This window comes from Nomascus leucogenys, chromosome 20 (assembly GCF_006542625.1).
Source record: "Nomascus leucogenys isolate Asia chromosome 20, Asia_NLE_v1, whole genome shotgun sequence".
NCBI classification, from domain to species: domain Eukaryota; kingdom Metazoa; phylum Chordata; class Mammalia; order Primates; family Hylobatidae; genus Nomascus; species Nomascus leucogenys.
The window spans coordinates 42279470-42298634 of NC_044400.1; the positions used below are offsets into that span (position 1 = coordinate 42279470).

Below are 19165 nucleotides of genomic sequence, written 5' to 3' on the forward strand. Positions count from 1 at the left end.
CTCTAGCTTAGAATTTAAAGAAAGCTGGTTTTAACACCATTTTCAGGATTTTTGTGGCAGCATATGTATCTCAGAGCTTAACTCAGCATGAGCTCTAAAGTCAGACAGATCTACATCTGCCTCTGCCTCTTCCAAATATGACCTGTCAAGTTTCATAACGTCTCTAAACCTCAGTTTCGTAATGTGTAAAATAAACATAAGAGGCCTGTACTTTATGAAGTTATTGTGAGATGTAAATGAGATGCTATGTATAGTGCACTAAGCATGGTACCTGATCCATAAGTATTCAATAAATATTAAATATTATTATAACTTTACTTGTTAAAATATAAACTAAGTAAAATTGTACTTATTACTAGGTTTGTTTATCTCAGCTTATTATCTTTTTCAACTAGTGGTGTATTAGTCAGGGTTCTCTAGAGGGACAGAACTAATTGTATAGATGTATATATAAAGGGGTATTTATTAAGAAGTATTATCTCTTGTAATCCCAGCACTTTGGGAGGCCGAGGCAGGCGGATCACGAGGTCAGGAGATCGAGACCACGGTGAAACCCCGTCTCTACTAAAAATACAAAAAAATTAGCCGGGCATGGTGGCAGGCACCTGTAGTCCCAGCTACTCGGAAAGGCTGAGGCAGGAGAATGGCGTGAACCCGGGAGGCAGAGCTTGCAGTGAGCCGAGATTGCACCACTGCACTCCAGCCTGGGTGACAGAGCGAGACTCCGTCTCAAAAAAAGAAAAAAAGAAGTATTATCTCACATGATCACAGGGTCTCGTGATAGGCTGTCTGCAAGCTGAAGAGCAAAGAAGCCAGTCTGAGTCCCAAAGCTGAAGAACTTGGAGTCTGATGTTCAAGGACAGGAGGCATCCAGTATGGGAGAAAGACGTAGGCTGGGAGACTAAGCCAGTCTAATCTCTCTGTGTTCTTCTGCCTCCTTTTATTCTGGCCATACTGGCAGCTGATTAGATGATGCCCTCCTGGATTGAGGGTGGGTCTGCCTCTCCCAGTTCACTGACTCAAATGTTAATCTCCTTTGGCAATACCCTCACAGACACACCCAGGATCTATACTTTACATCCTTCAATCCAATCAAGTTGACATTCATATTAACCATCACAAGTGGCTATACAGGAAAAGGTGACACATAGTGACATGTTGCTGAAGGATGGTATGAAAAACTTACTTTACTACAAAACATAGTGATTTCTATATTTAACCACACTTGCATAATGAAGTATTTATCAGTTCTCTGTGTGTGTGTGTGTGTGTGTGTATCTTTGCTTACCTTGCACCCTATCTACTTTTTGAGATAGATTTTTTTTTCCCTCAGGACACAGGAGTGGATGAGGAGCTCAGTCTAGGCCAGTAACAATAGGGTAAATAATACCCATCCTAGCCTTAAGGAATGCGGGCACATGACCCTGTTAGTAATATAATAGTAAATTTCTAGGACTCTTTTAATTGTTTATATTGCTGTCACAATAATTTGCTCATAAATACACAATGATTAGATTTGTTTTTGTCTGATTTTCTCCAAATTTCTCCAATTTCTTTGGTCAATAACTAGAAATGTGCATTAAAAATTTAGTTTATGCATTAAGCATTTATCAGGGAACCCACCCGCAATATTTCAACGTAGGTTCTTTCTATTTTCCCTAAGTGTCGGCCGGTCTGAGAGATAACGGGAAAGAGTACAAAGAGAGGAATTTTACAGCTGGGCCGCCAGGGGTGACATCACATATCAGTAGGTCCATGATGCCCACCTGAGCCACAAAACCAGCAATTTTTATTAGGAATTTCAAAAAGGGAGGGGGTGTATGAACAGGGATTAGGTCACAAAGATCACATACTTCAAATGGCAAAAGGGAGAACAAAGATCCCTTGCTTCTGAGGAAACAGGGCAAGGATGAAAGCAAAGATCACAAGACAAAGGGCAAAATTAAAATTACTGATGAGGGTCTGTGTTCAGCTGTGCACGTATTGTCTTGATAAACATCTTAAACAACAGAAAACAGGGTTCGAGAGCAGAGAACTCCTCTGACCTCAAATTTACCAGGGTGGGATTTTTTCCCCACCCTAATAAGCCTGAGGGTACTGCAGGAATCCAGGGCTTATCTCAGTGCTTATCTCAATCGAATAGGACAGACACTCCCAGAGAGGCTGTTTATAGACCTCCTCCCAGGAATACAATTCTTTTCCTAGGGTCTTAATATTTAATATTCTTTGCTAGTAAAATAATTTAGCGATATCTCTCCTACTTGCACGTCCATTTATAGGCTTTCTGCAAGAAGAAAAATATGGCTCTTTTTGCCCGGCCCCGCAGGCAGTCAGACCTTATGGTTATCTTCCCTTGTTCCTTAAAATTGCTGTTATTCTGTTATTTTTCAAGGTGCACTGATTTCATATTGTTCAAACACACGTTTTACAATCAGATTTCATATTGTTCAAACACACATATTTTACTATCAATTTGTACAGTTAACACAATCATCACAGGGTCCTGAGGTGATATACATCCTCAGCTTAAGAAGATAACAGGATTAAGAGATTAAAGTAAGACAGGTATAAGAAATTATAAAAGCATTAACAGAGAAGTAATAAATTTCCATGAAATCTTCACAATTTATGTTCAGAGATTGCAGTAAAGACAGGCATAAGAAATTACAAAAGTATTAATTTTGGGAACTGATCTATGTCCATGAAATCTTCATAATTTGTGTTCCTCTGCCACGGCTCCAGCCGGTCCCTCCATTCGGGGTCCCTGACTTCCCACAATAGCATTAAGTGTTAGAGTTCTCCAATAACAAATACAAACAACACATCACTCAACTTGTTTCAGGAAGAGCGGTCTGTTATATTTCAAGGGGTATTTGCATCTAATAAAATACCTACATTTATAAGATAAATTTGTTTTGTAAAATGTTAATTTTATTTGGTCTAAAATACTTGTCTAACAGTGGAGTTGGTCATAGGAATCACTAAACCAGACATCCAAATACTGTTAGGAATCCCTTTCAGCTCTCATTCTCCCCTACTGTAGTTGGGACTGGGGGACTTAGTCCCCTACAGTCGTATCTGAGAGCTTTTTGGCCAAAGATGTAAGGGCATTCTCATTCTTTCCCCTCATGAACAGTTTGAAGTATTCCAGAGATTTCATGTTATTGAGTCACCCAGATTATTTACCTCACAACCATCATCCTTACTGTAGATTAGGGGGCTGATTTGGTAGGGCATTATGATTGGCCAAGTCTAGGTTATAAATATAGTACTTTAGGCTGGCGATTAGGGTCTGTCATATAAGATAGATAGAGCACCACCTATATTCTCAGACACACATACCCACACAGCCAATAAGAAATTTGCTCCATCTAAACAAGTATCATTATAAACAGATCTCAACCTATCATTCACATAGGTGAAGAATTAAAGACAGGAATGCATATGATATTTAGGCTAATATTAATTCCTCCAATTTGACTTGAATGAAGGGTGAGAGTAATAGAAAATGAAGTGTGGACTTTAAGCTGGAACTAGGCCAAGGAAAGTCTTGTCTGTGGAGCTAAAAGAGCTAAAAGATTTGGATGTGTTTCTGAAAGCCATTCAGGTTTTCTGAGAACAGGTGCTATAATAAGAGCTATGTTTCAGTGCAATGTTGCTGACATCTTTGTTTAGCATGGATAAAAGGATATAAAGATTAGAGATGAAAGGATCTCTAGAAGGTTATTACAGTTGATTCAGTAAGAGTTAATGGGGATCAAAACCATGAGAGTGAAGACTGAAGGTGAGGAAAATGATTGAGGTATTATCAAAGTATCAAGAGGACTAGATAACTGTTTGCCGGGGGAGGGAATCAGTAGAGGGGTAGAAATTGGAATAGCGAAAATGACTCTGAGATTTGAAACCTGGGTAATTAAGAAGACTGTGGTGCTTCTATAAAAATAGGAAAATAGAAAGCATAAGAGGAGGAACTGGTTTAAGAGAAAAAGAATAATGAGGTTATTTTTTGACATGATTTTTTTGAAGTTTAGAAGACGTCCAAAGGCAGTAAAAACATGAGACTAGAATGACAAGGAATGATCAGGTTCTGGAAATGTGTGTAGAGTCAGCTATAGAAAGAGACAGTTCTGTGATTGTGTGTGTGCATGTGTGTTGGAATGGGTAGATGGGTGGCTATGTTTGAATGTTTGTAGAAAGAGAAAATAGAGTCTTATGGGAACAGAGATAAGGTGAAGTGGCTATCCCTATTAACCTCATTATTCAAATAATGGTTGATCTATATACTTGGAGAGAACTTTGACTAGATATGATAATTGTTTTCCAAAATATTAAAGACCTTTAGTTGAAAGCAGGGAATAGATTCATTCTATGTTGCTCCAGAAGGTAGAAATAGAATTAGTGAATGGCACTATTTAAGGAGACAAATTATGGCTGAGTATAGGAATTTTTTAACATTAAGGATACGCACAAAGTAGAATGATTTGCAGTGCAATATTCTGGGCTTATCACTACTATAGGAGCTTAAAGAAACAGAATGATAATTCAATAGAGCATGCAAAATATTTTATTTAATAGAACAATTAAGATTCTACAATTCAGATCCAATATCATCCAGTTATTAAGGACAATATTATGTTCACTTATATAAGATAACATAAGTCAATATCTACCAAGGGCCAGGAATTACACTAAATCACTTGTATTCGTTTCTATTGGCTACTATGACAAATTAGCATAAGCTTGGTGACTTACAAAACCAGAAATTTATTCTCTCACAGACTCCAGAGTCTGAAGTCAGTTTCACTAGGCTGAAATTAAGGTGTCAGCAGGGCTATACTATCTCGAGAAGTACTAGGGAAAAATTTGTTGCTTGCTTCTGATGGCAGCTGACATTCCAGGATTTGTAGCTGCATTACTCCAAACTCTGATTCCATGGACAAATTGCCCCCTTCTCCTCTGTAAGTATCAGATCTCTCACTGCCTCCCTCTTGTAAGGATACCACTGATTGACTTTAGGGTCCAGTGTGATAGTCCAGAATAATTTCACCATCTCAAAATCCTTAATTACCTCTACAAAGACTTTTGTCATGGAAAGTGACATTTACAGGTTCCAGGGATTCGGGCCTGCTATCTTTTATGGAACCACTTTTTAGCCTACTACAAAGGCCTTCCTCACATTAATCTTGACTTAAAGTAACCCTAGGAGGGAGGTGCCGTATTTCTCTTCCTTTTTAGACAGAATAGGAAAATGAACCTTAAAGACACATTTGGAACCTAGCTAATACATGTCAGAACTTCACATCAAGCACAATTCTGCTCTATTCAAAAGCTGGGCACTTTTTTATTGTACTATGAAATAAAATTAAACCCTGCTATGCACATATACGCCTTCATCTTTCCTTCATCATGATGATTCTGCACCGAGCTGCTGCCTTAACAGGCACACTTTTTAAATTTCAAAGTGAAAAGAAGCGGCACTCATATTCAATAGTATGGCAGCTACAAGAAGTTGCATATGGCTGAGGATTGTTGGAAATACTTGAAAACATTTATTGGCAGGCAGGCACTTAAGATCCGAAGAGATCCAACAAATAAAAATCCACTGAAGTATGGCTCCTGCTGGCAATTGTTGCTGCTTCTGCAACGCAAGAGTGTTAGACTGTTTTTTTTGTGTGTGCATATATATGTGTGTGTGTGTGTGTGTGTGTGTGTGTTTACCTCTTCCACAACTTCTGCTTCCCTTATTGTCACTGAGAGATTTTTCCTCAGGTCTAAGGCAGCTGTTTAGTATTGCATAACAGGCAATGATAATTTACAGCCAGCATGGTTTTATGTTCATATAAATCTGTTACACACAGCCCTCATAAGTGTACCCCCAACCTATATTAACAGAGTGCCTTCTTTTTCCCTCCCGGAGCCGCCAGACATGTTGTAGAGACAACATCTCATTAATCCTTGCCAAGCACCTTGTAGGTGTTATGATCCACATTTTATAGATGTGAAACAAGCAAGCATAGGCTTGTGTTCACAAATTAGAAAACCAAATAAATCATCCTGCTCATAAAACATGTACTTGTAAAAAATAAGGTCATTAGAAGTTTGCTACCTGGGCATGTGAAAAACAACTTTGCCAATGTCAGTGATAAAGAATGGTAGATTCAGACGTGGGAACCTTGGAAGGAGCAGGGAGTAGTTCAGTAGTCTTCATTCCAGATTCCAAAAGGAGCCTAGGCATCTTTGTGTGGAGTTTTTGTCTTTGATTTAAGCACGAGAAGGGTGAATGTGGATAGAATCCTAGCTTCCATGGGGGAAATGAAGAGATGAGTTTTAAATGAAGAGCTCTTGCAAGTTGCCTGTAACAACTTTGCATGTGATAAAGGCTTCTGAGAGGACAAATGAACAGCTAATATGTTTTCTACTACAAGCATAAGGTACAATCATGTAAGTGAGGTAGCGTTCTTCTGCAGAAAAAAGAAAATTATTTTTCCACATTATGTGTGGTTCTCAAGTAATTTATTTCTCTTTAATAAACTAAAAGGGATAAGGTAGGAACTTTGCCAAAGGAATATTTTCATTAACTAGAGAGACTGTGAGGCTCTTCTTCTGACTCACTGCTAAATGGTTTATCTTCGACTCCCCCATTTCTTTGGTTTTGTTAACACTCCTTAAGTTGAGTTACACTTGGGTTTATATATTTTGGTTAAAACAAAATAAAATAAAACAAAAAGAAACTTCTTTAGGAATAAAGTAATCCCCTGTGTGCTTAGACAATATTTTGTAGATAATATTAATTTCATTTAATTCAGTTAGATAAACGGTTACTGAATTCTTATGAGCCTAGCTATGTGGTGATGCTTCAGGAAATACCAAGACGAAAAGGAAAAACTCTCTATCCCAGAAGTGACTATGAAACGGGAAAAATTCCCTTGTCCCCCTGGCAGGGCATGTGATGCGGGGGTGACTCACTTCTTCCATGCCCCACTGCTCAAAACCCCTAGGGGGAGCATGCAGACGGGCAGGTCCTGGGGAGTGTGGGCTCCGACCCCACAGCAGCGTCTAGGGGTGAATGTTTACAGCTCCGTAGGCCCCAGAGGGCACATTGTTACAGTGTGTTCTTTTAGTTTTTTTTTTTTTTTTTTTTTTTTTTTTTTTGAGACGGAGTCTCGCTCTGTCGCCCAGGCTGGAGTGCAGTTGCGCAATCTCGACTCACTGCAAGCTCTGCCTCGCGGGTTCACGCCATTCTCCTGCCTCAGCCTCTCCGAGTAGCTGGGACTACAGGCGCCCGCCACCACGCCCGGCTAATTTTTTTGTATTTTTAGTAGAGACAGGGTTTCACCTTGGTCTCGATCTCCTGACCTCGTGATCCGCCCGCCTCGGCCTCCCAAAGTGCTGGGATTACAAGCGTGAGCCACCGCGCCCCACCGGTCTTTTAGTTTTGCCATCTGTAGGCGGCTTGCGTTAATCAGCTCAGTTAGACCCTCTGCCTTACCGCAAGGACAGAGGGCTCTCTGTATCCCAGGGTTCTTGCCTTGGTGTACCAGAAAAGTTGGGTTACATGTGGGCTTAGAGCATGTGTGCAAGTTTTTACTGAGTGTTGGAAGTAGCTCTCTGCAGATGGATGGGGAGCCAGCAGGGGTATGCAGTGGAAAGGTGTTTTTTGCCTGGAGTAAGGCGACGCAATTCTTCTCTGACTGCTTCCGCCAAATTCCCCTCAGCCGCCACATCGTTCCCCCCGTTGATGGCCCGCTGGCGTCTGCCAGTGCCTGTCTGTGTGCTCTTCCGCTCCTCTGCTCCTCTCGACATTCAGCCACCTGTGTGCTGTTCTGCTGGTGTGTTCTTCTCGATGTCCAGCCTCTTGTGTCTGTGCCGGCTAGGGTCTTGGGGTTTTTATAGGCCCAGGATGGGGGCGTGACAGGCCAGAGTAGTCTTGGAAAATCCACATTTGGGGACGAAAACAGGGGTGCCTGTCTTTACCTAGGTCTGTGGGCACAGGCCCGATGGTGGAGACCTCGCCAGGGACCCCGACCTTCTCCCCCCAGCACTTCCCTGTCCCGCTCCAGTATTAACTATATTAGCGTGTATGTGTTTTGTGTGTGTGTTTGTGTGTGTGTGGTGGGGCAGAACGCAGGGATGAAAGTTAAGCTGAGTACAGAAATAACTATTATTTAAGACAAAATAGGCTCAGTACCTTGAGATGGATTCAAACAAACAACTATGGGTTATTAAAAAAAAAAGGCAGGAAATCACAAGGAATTACATCCAAATATGATAATGAGAAGTTTTATGCTGAAAGCAACATATGGATTAGGCTTTGAAGGATAGCTAAAAGGGGCATGGGCAAGGAAAGAATGCAGTCCAGAGAAAAGCAAGCATTGGTAGAGCGAGGCATTCACCAGAAACAAGTATATTGGAGTCACCAAATGGGGAGCACTAAAATATGGGCTGGGGTTATTTGTGTTACACTGAAGATAGTCTCCAAAGCCAAGATATCACAATCAAATTTTATCTTATGTGCAGAGGAACTATTTAGAAGGTTTTGAACAAGGATATACTTAATGGAATTAGGTTTTAGGAATATATATTTAGCAATGGTGTTGAGAATGGTTTGAAGCAGGACTAAAGTGGAGTCAGAGAATTGGTTAGGAAATATAATGAGAACTAATGAGAAACCTGTCATAGGTGGTGGAAATTGGAACAGAGATGAATAGATAGATTCAAGAATTGCTGTAATGGTGGAATTGATAAGACATGACAAGTGTTTGAAAATAAAAGATGAATCCACTGGATAGCCAAAGGTGAATGTGTGCATGGTCTACGGAAATAACTGAGTCATAGGAAGATACTGATTTGTAGAATGAGAGAAAGGCAATAAGATTATTTTTGGAAACCTCTTCTAATATATGTCTCACTAAACAAATATATTTTCTCTGATATTTCTTTTCTCATGCTGCATTACATTTGCTTATGCACATTACTATTATACTATCGTTTAATCAGTGATAATACAAATCAGCCTCCTGAACTGTCTGAGTAACACATGCCATTTAAGCCCTCATGGATATTATAAACTCTGAGGGATATGGGACACCAGAAGTGTGACCTCGGGACCAATTTTTATGTGTAGGGGGTGGGAGCATTCTTCCTACTCTGTAGACATCAAAATGAATATTTACTAACCTAAAAGGTGGTGAATGCTAACTTCCAAGTGAGTGATGTAATTAGTATTAAATACTGTAGAAATTCAGAGGCATGAAAATAATTTTACTAATTTTGCTAAGCAACTATTCTGATGAAGGCACCATGAGAGAATAGAAAAGCACAGTTTCTGCCTTTGAGGAGTTTACAATTAAAGACTGAGAGCCACACAATGAGTAGGTAAATATGATAAAAATTAACAAGTTCAGGGAGTATCAGAAGAGTGGGTTGGGGATGACCATGTCAGGATGAAAAAAGGAATATGACCATGTTTCTCTTTTCAAGTCATTTTTCTTTTTCTTTTCTTTTCTTCTCTTTTCTTTTGTTATACTCTTTCAACTCATGAAAGTGGCTAAGTAATGCTAATGGAAATTATAGAAAACATAAATAAATGAGTTCAATTTTTCTCACATATAAATTAATTTTATTCATTTGTCGTCAACTCTAAGATGAATACGTCTCCTCTATGACCTGTAAGTTTCAATGTAGCATGGCAGTTTTATTGATTAATTAAAAATGACCCCATTCCGTAGCTCACTCCAATCACAAATCAGCCTCTTTTTATTTTACTCCTTGCTCCCTTGTCCATGCCCTATTCACACTTTAGCTACATCTACACTTGTCACCCCAAGCCTGAACTACTTGATATTAGGGACTGTGGTTGTGCATGTGTGTGTGCACATGTGTGTGTGTCCTCACCCTTGTAGCTAACACTATGCCTTATACATAGTAGGTGCTCAGTAAATGTTTGTGAAATCAAAATGGAGTTTTTCCCTTTTGACTCAAGTGCTTAATACTTAGAAGAATGTGGTGCTAATATTTAAGATAGATTGGTTCATTCTGTTTAAGTACCACATAACCATTCACACATCATTGAGTTTAGTACTATTAAAGGATAATTCCCCTTCTAGGAATTGTGACTGTTGCAGACACATTTTACATATCTATCATGTTTTATCATCACTGGGCAGGTAAAGAGATTAAAATGAAAAGATTTTTTTCAAATGTGCAGCTGGGTACATAGACTTCATTTGGAAATGCTTGTGTATTCAAGGAAAAAATATAGAAATACTCTTATAAACATCCCCACACCTAGAACTACCCAGAAATCATGCAGCCTTTTTAAAGACAAAAGTATTGACATTTAGTTTCTGTACCTCATTATCTATTCAAATGACTGGGAAAAGCTATCTTTTCCACTTTTCTATTTTAATATAATAAAACCCAAGGGAATTGATCGAAAGCCCTGTTTTGCTGAGTTTTACAAGTTTGGGCCCATTGTGATATTTTCTATTTGTGACATTTTACTTAATATAATGTTTTTTACTACTGGTCTTAATTCACACATTTTTGATAGCTTATACCAGGGCCTTTGTGTTTTATTTTCTTAAATACCCTTTTGAACATAAAAATGTAGTATTTCATAGCTTCTCAAATCTACATGTGTGATAGATGATTCTTGACTATAAACTAATAGTTTACTTTGTATAGAACTTTACAGCTTACAAATTGCATTCACATATATTATCTCATTTACTTCTTACCATAGCCATGTGACTACATATTTCTATTTTAATTTCATTTTTAATAGATAAAAATTTGAGAACGAAAGAAACTAAGAGACCTGTATGCAATTCATATGTGCATAGGTGTTATGTGCAGACCCAGAATCAGTGTGGAAACATTACAATTTATCCAATCAGTACTCTCAATATACAAATGAACAAACTGACCATGTCATGGCCAATTAGCACATGGATATTTACATTGAATAATAGTAATTATCATTTTTCAGCATTTATACATGCCAGACCGATTTAAAGTACTTAATATATGTTAGGTCATTTAATCCTAGCTGAAACTATTTGACGTTTAAATATGAGGAGACTGAGGCCCAAGGAAAGTAAGCAACTTGCTTAGAATAACAAATCTAGTAAGTTTTTCAACTGAGATGTGAACCCAGACAGTCTGCACTATGCGGCCTTAAGTATCGTTCTCTTTGCTGGCAACTCACCAGTGAGAATAGATGTAATTAAACAGACATAAATTAATAATGTTTTCTAGGACTACACTTACTGTCAGTGAGCTTGCAGAAAATTATCCTTGACCCCTAAAATTCTTTTAAATACCATAGTAATAATTGAATTTGTTTCCTTGTTCTGTGATAATTTCTATTCATGGTAACCTTTTAATGCTTAATATTTGATCAGAATTTTACAGCTTGGAAAATCTCCTCCTATTCATTATATCATTTAGAATTACAGACTCTTATAACATGAAAGAACTTAGGAGACACCCCCAAAATATTAACCAAAGAGAAGCAAATATTAGAGAGGTTACATGACCAGCACAAAGTACTTGCTTGGTTGGAGTGGCCAAACCAGGCTCACACCCAGATCTTCCAAGGTTATTCCCCTAGTGATGAAAAAATATCAGCATAATAAATTCATCTGTGTGTGTGTGTGTGTGTGTGTGCGAGTGCGTGCATGTATGTGTACTGACTGTTCTTCAAAAATAATATTGGAGAGGCATGACCTAGGTGGCTGGTTTGCAGATCTCCTAGTTAAGACTGTACTTGTCATTTACAAATGCTCAATGGATGGAGCATTCCTGGATGGATATCCTAGTTTATTTAATAGCAAATAACCAAATGAAAAGTTGATTAATTTTTCCAATATTTGAAAGTTTCTAGGTGTACCTATTTATCTAACTCTTTAAAATAATTAACTCTTTTTTTTACAGATAAATCTTAGATTAATATGAAACTTGCTTATTCACTAATCTGTTGTTTACACTTCACTAAATGGTGATGAGTTCTTTATATGATGGAAGAAATCCTAGCTGATGAGACCACCAAAACACAATTATATTTTCTTTTTTAAACCAAGTATATTGGGTGCCCTCACTCACAGGGCAAAATGCTTTCAGGAAGCTATTTCAGGTGTATATTTGATTCTATTCCTAGTTGAAGAGACACAGAGACATTTCTAATAGTCATGTTGTTCCCATATATTCACTAGTTGGTGATATTTAAATTATCATTCATGTGGTGCTTAAAGCATGTCAAGTGGCTTTGGGCCACTGAATAAAATAATATAAAATTAAAGTTTTAAATTATCCCTGGAAGCCTGCAATTAGCAGGCATCCACAAGAAAACTGGGCAACTAGAGTAATCATTATTTACCTAAATTAATTAATTTTTCTCAATTTCATGTCATAAAAAGCAGCTAAATCAGTTTAAGTTATAGTATCTTAGTCCCAGTTTAAATCTACTAAGTTATCAATAATAATTTAAAGTGTGCTTAAATGGATAGCAATTAAAACTGATAGCATAAATCCAAAAAAGACTATTAGTGATCCCTAATGATTTATACAAAGAACAGTCATATTATTCTATTCTTTCAAAGATGTACACAAAATAAAGCTAAGCATTCTCTTTTAAGTCATTATATAGACCTCTGAATCTATTTGGTCTGATTGGGAGTTCACCTTGCCTAAAGATATTGTATTAAATAGGATTAGCAAAACGTGAAAGAACATGAATATATATAAATATATATATAAAATATAAAACATATATATAACATGAATATATATTACATGTTAATATATATTTGTTAATTCTAATTAATGTGTATAACTATTTTAAGTTCTTTTTATTTTTAAAGCTCTTAAAATCACAGTAAATTCAGGTTCCCCTTTTCTTCATAGTTCTTGAAGTCTACAGAAAGAGATATTCTAAAATATCCCAAGCATTTCAAACACTGTATAATTATAAAATACTATTCTCTAATAGACTCTATTTCCAACAATACCCTGGGCCATATTATTTGTCATTGGAAAGACAAGATGGAGGAAAAGAGACGGATATAGATGACTTTTTCAAAGGTGGCAAAGAAAATTGAAAAGTGAAAAAAGAAAAAAAAAAAGGCTAGTGTAGGAAATTCAGTTAGACCCATTTGGTATGGAGTGCATCTTAGTTCATCCTCCCAGAAAATTATACAGAAAATTATAAGGATCCTTGGCCACACATGTAAAATCTTTTCTCTGCATCTTTTTGTCCTCACCCACTTGGAGTTGGAGAAAGCCTGTGAACTTCATCAGGCAGAGAGCTCATCTTATCCATATTTGTGTCTCCTCCAGAACCTAGCACTATGTCTGGCACATGGTGGGTACAAAATTCTCAGCTGAACTCATTGATCCCTTCTTCAAAGAGGGCTTCCTTAATCTTCCATCTTGTACTGCAAGACCAATTAGTTTTCATCACACAAATGTTACATCCTATTGTCATTAAGCATTTTTTTCTTCCTCCCAGTGAATAGAAACAAATAGAATAAGGCATTTACTTTGGTAGTATCTAGTACTCTCTTTCTGAACTGTCTTTCACTTTGATATGATTGCTTTTCTGCCTGGGTAACTCTATCTAATGCTCAGTTGCCCTGCCAATAAATAGGAAATTACTTTTTTTCATCACTTAGTTATCCTTAATGTAAGTTGGTTTGCTTAGATATTTGCAGTTTAATCCTTTAGTCATTGGGAATGAAAATCATAGATTCGTTTGATAGGGGCTTTTGGTTAAAGTATAGCAAAATATTGACAGAAAGGGTAAAAAAAACCATTTATTTATATACTATGTTGTTTTAGGGTGTTGAATTTCATGCTTGCTTGGGATCACATTCAGCCATAAAGGTAACTAAAGAGATGCTGCATCTCCTCCACCACTCCCAGCTTCATATAAACACATACATACCAGCCCTTCACACTGAACTGGAAACCTCTAGGGATGTATATGACATATGTACATTCAAAAAATTCCACTGATGTACCTTGATATGCTCTCATTGTTGAGAATCATTATACTAGATCCTTTTACATGATATCTTATTTAATCTTAAAATGCTTCTATGGGGAAAGTAGTTTTACTCATATTATAGATGAGCAAATTAATGCTTAGAGGAGCTAAGTATCTTGTTCAAAGCCACAAGGCTAGTATTTTCTGGAGAGCCAGAATTTGAATCCAAGTCAGTAGGACTCCAAACCTATTTATTTTCAAATGTTATTGCCACATAAATCTGGTGCCACTAAAAACTGATCCTTCAAGTAACATCCCTCTAGTCAATAGAAGAGAGAGAAGACACACTCAGCTGGGACATTTAATAACATTTAATATGGGACAGTTTACACCAGTGTAGGAAGTACACTAAGATTAGTTATGGTACCTAAATGGTTAACACCTGTATTAGTCCATTTTCACGCTGCTGATAAAGACATACCTGAGACTGGGAAGAAAAAGAGGTTTAATTGACTTAAAGTTCCACATGACTGAGAAGGCCTCACAATTATGGTGGAAGGCAAGGAAGATCAAGTCATGTCTTACATGGATGGCAGCAGGCAAAGAGAGAGAGCTTGTGCAGGGGAACTCCTCTTTTTAAAACCATCAGGTCTCATGGGGTTTATTTACTATAATGGGAACAGCACAAGAAAGCCCCAACCCCATGATTCAATTACCTCCCACTGGGTCCCTCCCACGCCAAGTGGGAATTGTCGGAGTTACAATTCAAGATGATATTTGGGTGGGGATACAGCCAAACCACATCAACACCTGTAGGCCTAAAACTATGAGCCTCAAGAGGGGTGGTAGAAGAGGGAAGGAGAAGAAAATGGAGAGGGAGACAGAGAGAGCTTCCTGATAGGGCTGTGCTTCTAGGTCCAGGGATATAACCAGATCATCACATTCCTAGGGGTGGAGTGGGGTTAGGGTGTTGTCTTGCTGGTCTTTGCTGTTGACTGAATCCAACTGAAAGCCAGCAGGCAAGGGAGCTTAAGAACATAGTCTATACCCATCAGCCACTGTGGACAGAGGAGAATAGAGAATGCATCTGGGTAAGTCCAGCACAGAGTGTTAGCAGTGCATTTTCTCCACCCCACCACAAAGCCTCAGCTGACTCTCCCTGACAGAGAGAGGCTTAAAACAAATAAAACCTAACAATTTTTTTAAATATTTGGTTGCAAATACTTCTGAAATGTAATGGTGTACTTCCTTACTAAGCAATTATAAGCATTACCATTTGTCCTGGTTTTATCATATTGCAGACAAAGGAAGTTTGAAATATTGCTTAAGACTTTCCCTGAGATAGATAGATGATAGATAGATAGATAGATAGATAGATAGATAGATGATAGATAGGTAGATAGATGATAGATAGATAGATAGATAGATAGATAGATAGATAGATAGATAGATAGATATAGAGATATAGAGATATAGAGATATAGAGATATAGACATATATACTTTATGTTTCTTTGTTGTTCTGTTTTTCAGGAAAGGGAGTCAGGTTAGTCAAGGTATAATTTACATACAGAAAAGCTCAACCATTTTAGGTATACAATTCTATCAGTTTTCATATAATCAACACCATAATGAAGAGAGAGAATATTTCCATAATTCCAAAAAGTTGTAAAATGTTTAAAAATCTTTAACTCGATATTTGGCATTGACTTATGTTTCTTCTAATTTTTGAATAGGAAAAAATGGTGATAGAAACCAGCAGAGTGTTGCACATAGGGGCTGCTTTTAAGAAAAGTTTTTTTGTCTCTTAATCCTTCTGAGTAATATCAACTACCCATATTGGCTATTAACTCATTTCATATATATTAGACTGATCAGTGGTTCATAACCTTGGATGCACATTGAAATCTTAAATGACCTGATGGCCAGGTGGCACCCCCATTAAATCAGGAGGTCTGGGGTTAGTTCCAAGGTATCAATAACCTGAAGCTTTGTAGGTGATTCCAGTATGCATCCAAGGTTAGACCCTCTAAATTAGACCAGTTGTTCTCAAGTCTGGCTGCACAATAGAACCCCTGGGCAATTGTTTAAAAACACTGATGCCTTCCTCCTGATTCTGATTTATACAACTTGTTCAAAAATTTGACTCTAAGAAAATAAAGTAAGAGTTGAGTAATTTAAATCTCTGAATTGTTGGGCTCCATTTAATGAAGGTTTTAGAACAGCTCTGGGTATGTGGTGGTGTTTAATAAATATTAAATGGAGATCCTAATCCCACAGTGGAGTCAGAGAGAATAAAACATGCCTCTTTTTGGAAACACACTGTGTATTTGAAATAATTATCTTGGCAAACTATCACTTTCTGAAAATTGTCTTCCTAAGTAATTTACCTCAAATGGTAGGCCTTATATTTTAAGAGAATACCATATTTCAACTATATTTTCACACTATAATATTAAGCCCCTATATATCTTATAGCACTTTCACAATTTGCCTCTAGGAAATAGACATGAAATAAGTTTAAGAGACTAAGAATAAGATTTAAACCAGCCTCCCCTTTGGAAGCATAAATGATGTGATCACAGCTCTGGGCCTGGAGAATACTGCAGCTTTGTAAAATATAGCAATGGTACTTTCTTGCTTTTACAGTGGCAGAATATATATACAAAGGACACCTAGTACAGTGGGTAGAACAGAAACGAACTAAGTGTCTAACAAAACAGATCGAGGGCTAACAAAACATTACAATTTTTTTTATATTCCAGGAACTAGTAATTAAAATAACAAAAATCTTCTTTTCAGTATGAAGCTATTGATGGTCTCTAAGACAGAAACTGTCATTAAACAAATTTCTCAGATTTTATTGTTTTGAATAATTAATCAGCATGCTGCATCTTTCAGTGTACACTAAAGATCCTAGGTCTTGTATTTAATCCCACAAACCTAGACTAGTACAACAAGCACCATTTTTGTTAAAATAAATGTTCTTGGTTTAAAATAGAAAATATACACATGCACACGTATGTTTATTGCGGCACTATTCACAATAGCAAAGACTTGGAACCAACCCAAATGTCCAACAACGATAGACTGGATTAAGAAAATGTGGCACATATACACCATGGAATACTATGCAGCCATAAAAAATGATGAGTTCGTGTCCTTTGTAGGGACATGGATGAAACTGGAAAACATCGTTCTTAGTAAACTATCGCAAGGACAAAAAACCAAACACCACATGTTCTCACTCATAGGTGGGAATTGAACAATGAGAACTCATGGACACAGGAAGGGGAACATCACACTCCAGGGACTGTTGCGGGGTTGGGGGAGGGGGGAGGGACAGCATTAGGAGATATACCTAATGCTAAATGACGAGTTAATGGGTGCAGGAAATCAACATGGCACATGGATACATATGTAACAAACCTGTACATTGTGTACATGTACCCTAAAACCTAAAGTATAATAATAAAAAAAAGAAAATATAGAGTTCATTTAATTTTACCTTCACACTTCTTCTTCAACTGTTCTACTCTTTTTCTTTTTTTTTCCTCCTTTTTAGGACCACCTCAGAAAATAGTATCACCTAAACAAGAGCATGAAGATAGGAAACATGACAAGGTCACTGATAAAGGAAGTGAAAGTGGGACTTCCTGTAATGAGCTCTCCACTTCCAGTTGTGACAGCCATTCAGAGGCAAGCACTCCCCAGGACAACCCGTCCAGTGCCCAGCAGGCAACAGCTCACCAACCTAACACCTTAACATTGGATCGCCCTTCTAAAAAAGCACCTGTGCAATGGATGCCCCCACCAGACAAACGCAGAAACAGTGAACTCTTTCAGACACTCATCAGCAAGTCCCGGGAAACAAATCTGTCCAAAAAGAAAGTCTGTGAAAAGCTAAGTGTGGAAGAAGAAATGAAAAAGTGTATTCAGGATTTTAAAAAAATCCACATTCCAGATTATTTTCCAGAGCGCAAACGCCAATGGCAATCTGAACTGTTGCAGAAGTATGGGTTATAGTAATTATCACATTCCTGCAGTATTTTGATGACATTCAATGTTTACTACAGTGTCACCACCTGACTGATGTCCTAACAATGGTCAGTGTGATTCTTGCTGCTCTTCCTTGTTGTGAACAGTGGATGTGGGACAGTATTTTCTTTTATTCTTTTGTTGTTGTTTTTAGAAACATGATTAAAAAGGAGAAAAAATAAATCAATAAGTGTTAAATCAAAATGGAATATCTGATTCAAACCATTTTACAAGAATGAAAGTAAAATGTGCATGATCAAGCTTAGAATCTTGGTTTTTGAACTCTGGTCAACTGGATATGTTTGTCATTTTGTAACTTACCAAAAACAAACCATCATATCATACCAAATAAAATGACTTATGGGTGAAGCAACATCAAGTAAAATTTTAGACGATGGTTATAGGACCCAAATCTAAAGCTGTCTAAATGTTAATGCAATAAAACAAGTATTATTTTTGCATGAATACAATGTTACAAATAAATCACAAGAAATAGGGAAGATCTGTTTGTTGCTTGGAAAGAAAAAATTTACAAAAAAAGCAAAAAAAAATGTTTTAGACAAAGCCTATAAATGTAAGCTGTCTAGGAGATTGAATTTTCTTTGTTCTGGATCTGTGACTTTTTTGTGTATGTGTATGGTGTTTATGTATGTTAAAATGGTGTAAATATGCCTTATACTGTTATTTATGGCATCAACATTCATTTATTAATGCTAGTCATGATTATTACTGTGAAATGAGTCTTTTACATCAGGCTGTGAAAATTGGTATAATGATGCTTTGAAAGCTCCTATTATCATGTTAATCAAAATAATAGAGGGAAATGGTAAAGAGCTTTACGTATTTATTAAAAAAAGAAAAATGTATTAGAATTTCTTGATTTCTATTGACTCTTCTATAAAAATACTCAACTGTCATCTTGTTTTCAATTTTCCTTTAAAACTCTAAGCTGTATAATTATTTGTTCAGACTTAATGTTGACACCTTTAAACATAATTCAAAATGGAGACATAGTCAGATCCAGATAGCATTGGTATGGATTAATAAACACTTAGCCCACAAGAGAAAAAGTCCTCATGTAAAAATACACTAAAATGTTCTTTTACCTATTAACCAGATTGAACGCTTCTCCAGAAACAAC

The 19165-nt window shown here is 37.2% G+C and overlaps 1 protein-coding gene across 1 annotated transcript in view; it reads left to right on the forward strand.

Moving 5' to 3' along the window:
- KCTD8 (potassium channel tetramerization domain containing 8) overlaps positions 1-18890 on the forward strand; it is a 284207-nt gene extending 265317 nt beyond the window's left edge. The window contains exon 2 of the mRNA XM_003258637.3: positions 17552-18890. Within this exon, the coding sequence (XP_003258685.1) occupies positions 17552-18012 (461 nt within the window). The 3' untranslated portion in view covers positions 18013-18890. The remainder of the gene's footprint in view (positions 1-17551) is intronic.
- The last annotated feature ends 275 nt before the right edge of the window (positions 18891-19165 follow it).